The following is a 3,162-nucleotide window of genomic DNA, read 5'->3' as shown; positions in this document are numbered from 1 at the left end:
CAACCTGAACACTTGTCAGTTGTCAAAAAGTCTTCCCAATTTAATAGGCTTAAACTTTTATCTCAAATACTATCTGATATACTTTAGTTTCCACACATGATCTCTAATTTCGTATACAATATTTACTCCAATGTCTTATCTTCTACTTGTAGTATTGTACATTAGGATGTACATGAAAATCTTTTGCCTTTATTTTTTTGTTTTATATGTAAATGGGCAGGAAGTAAATTGGAAGTATTAAATTGAAATCTAAGAGATACCATATACAAGTATACAACAGGTGGTAAATTAGAGACAATGTATAGGTAATCTATAGATTACAGCAGACTAACACCATAAATGCATTAGGTTAGTAAATCTCGTTGACAATGATTTTTAGCATATACTCCTGAATCTTGCCGGTGATTTATTTGTAATAGTCTAAAATTCCTTTATTATATTCTTCTCTTACAGATGTAAGGTCCTAGAAAACGAAGTAAAAGATCATTTTCCGAGTCAGAAACTCAAGAATTTTTTGCAGAAGCACATGGAGCTGACACGTTAGATGTTAGTAGTAGTGAGTCTCAAGATGATGACCTTGTAGAGATAAAGGACCAAAAAGTGAAAGCTCTGATGCCACCAAGACAAAAAATGGTAGGAAGAGAATACATTGAGGGCTCAACAGGGAGGAGAGCTGAATATTGGGTGCATTTTTGAGAGTACATGGAAAAAGGTAAGAATAGAGCTGAGTGTAAGTATTGTGAAAATGTAACTTTTGCATGTGATGTTCGTTCTAATGGCTCTAAAAATGTGAAATATCATTGGAAAAGGTGTCCCGCAAATCCTACAAATAAGTCTAAAATGAAAGGTAAACAAACTGAATTGGTGTTCATTGACAGTGAAGGAGGAGAAGCAAAAGTTAAAAATTGGGTTTTGAATGTCAAAGATGTTAGAGATGCAATTTCTTACATGATCATAGTAGGTGAATTACCTTTTCGTCATGTGGAGAAACCTGGATTCAAGCATCTTATGGCAACTTGTTGTCCTAAATTTCATATACCATCACTTTTTACTATTGCTCGTGATTGTCTGCATCTTTATGGGAAAGAAAAGACAAATTTAAAGGAGATTTTACGAATGAATGTGAAAGAGTTTCAGTTACAACTGATACTTAGACAAGTATTCAGAAAATCAATTACATGTGCCTCACTGCTCATTTTATTGATGATGAATCGAAGTTACATAATTTTTTTTTGAATTTTTGTCCTATTTTTAGCCACAAAGGTAAGGCCATTGCTAAACATGTAGAGGAATGTTTGGTTGATTGGGGTTTGGATGATAAATTATTTATTGTGACTGTACATAATGCAAGTTCTAATGATGTTGCATGTCTAGAATTGAAAAAAATGATGCAAAGAAAATCAACATGCATTGGTAACGGGGATTACTTGCATATGAGGTGTGTTGCACATATCATTAACCTTATAGTGTGGGATGGGCTGAAAAATAACAAGCAATCTATTGATAAAGTTAGATATGCTGTGAAATTTGTTAAGAGTTCCCCTTCTAGATTTAAACTATTTAAAGACCTTGCTGAAAAATATGTGTGAAGCCAATTATCACCTTCTTTAGATGTTCCTACTAGATGGAACTCTACATTTGACATGTTAGATAGAGCCTTAAAGTTTCGTGATATTTTTTGGAGGATGGATATTCCAACTAATCCCCAACTAGATTCTACTATGGAAGCTGAGCTTGATGGAGATGATAATGGAGATCCTATTGAATTACAATTTGAAATGGAAAATGCAGGGGCTCCCTCAGAAAATGATTGGAAGGTATGTGAAGGGTTTGCTTTATTTATGAAGGAGTTTAAGACATTGACTGAACAAGTTTCTGGCTCCTTGTATGTGACTAGGAATTCAACATTCTTTTTTTATTGCACATGCTTTAGATAAACGAAATAAGTGGTTGGATAGTGATAACATTGATTTTAAGAGAATGGCTACAACGATGAAAAAGAAGTTTGATAAATATTAGGGGCAACTGGAGAAGATGAATGTGTTAATATACATGGGGGCTATTCTTGATCCTAAAGTGAAGCTTGTAGGTTTAAATCTTGTTTTTGATCGTATGTATGGAAAAACTAAAGGCGAGGAATTAGGTGAAGCGGTGCATAATAAAGCGTGTAAGTTGTTTGATGACTATAGGAGGATATATGCACCTTTTAGTCCTAGTAATGATGAGGTGACTTCTGCAAGTTCTTCGCATTCTACTAGCTTTGATCACAAGAAGGTTATTGAAGAACAAGTGAAAAGGTTGAGAACCGCTAACAGATATTCAAGTTCAGAATTTGATAGATACTTAAATGAGAAGTTACGGGAACATGAATTGGATATGGATATATTAGATTGGTGGAAAATGAATGCTCATAGGTATCCGATCTTAGCACGTTTAGCTCGTGATGTACTAGCAGTTCCTATATCTACAGTTGCATATGAGTCTGCATTTAGTGCAGGGGGTCGTCATCTTGATCAATTTAGAAGCTCTTTGACTACTTTAATATTATGTTTAATTTTACTTGTTTTACTGGTTAACTTTTATTTAAATTTTACATATTTATGAAGATGGTAGAAGCTCTTATTTGTACTCAAGGTTGGATTCGCTCTAAGAAAGAGAACGATGAGAGGTTGAATGTGGAGGAAAAGTTGGAAGATTTAAAGCAACTTGAGAAGGGTATGTTCCTTGTTCACTAATATATTTTTGTACAAATTTGGTTTTTTTTTTATCGAATTTCCTACTGACGTAGTTTTTATTCTTAAATTGTTAGAATTTGAGAACTCTTCATTAAGTGGTGACAACTGATGAACAATTCTTTTTATTATGATTGAGGTAAGAAAATGTCAAGGTTTTATATTAGTAAAATATAATTGACTACTATATTTGATGTTTATGGATTACGTAATTTTTTTTATTATAATAATACTAATGCTACTTTTTTTAATCATGAAGATTGATAATGTCGGATAATTTTTATATTCAAAGAAGTTGGTTGATCTTTGTAGGCTTTATTCAATTAGTTTTAGCTTTTATTTTACAAAGATATGAATTTTAGCGTGTATTACATTTTTTTATTTGTGAACATGTTTCACACTTTTGGACTTTTTGTACGTTTGAATGTTT

General features: G+C 32.6%; 1 protein-coding gene across 1 annotated transcript; it reads left to right on the top strand.

Annotated features, from left to right (window-relative positions):
- Positions 1-702: 702 nt before the first annotated feature.
- LOC130469653 (zinc finger BED domain-containing protein RICESLEEPER 4-like) lies at positions 703-2,844 on the top strand. Its single transcript, XM_056839061.1, has 6 exons — positions 703-1,136; positions 1,256-1,438; positions 1,592-1,817; positions 2,020-2,469; positions 2,607-2,715; positions 2,810-2,844. Exons 1-6 carry the CDS (start codon positions 703-705, stop codon positions 2,842-2,844), a joined length of 1,437 nt encoding a protein of 478 aa, XP_056695039.1.
- Positions 2,845-3,162: the final 318 nt, after the last annotated feature.

This window comes from Spinacia oleracea, chromosome 3, assembly GCF_020520425.1.
Source record: "Spinacia oleracea cultivar Varoflay chromosome 3, BTI_SOV_V1, whole genome shotgun sequence".
Classification (NCBI taxonomy): Eukaryota; Viridiplantae; Streptophyta; class Magnoliopsida; order Caryophyllales; family Amaranthaceae; genus Spinacia; species Spinacia oleracea.
This window is presented reverse-complemented; position numbering and strand designations above follow the sequence as displayed.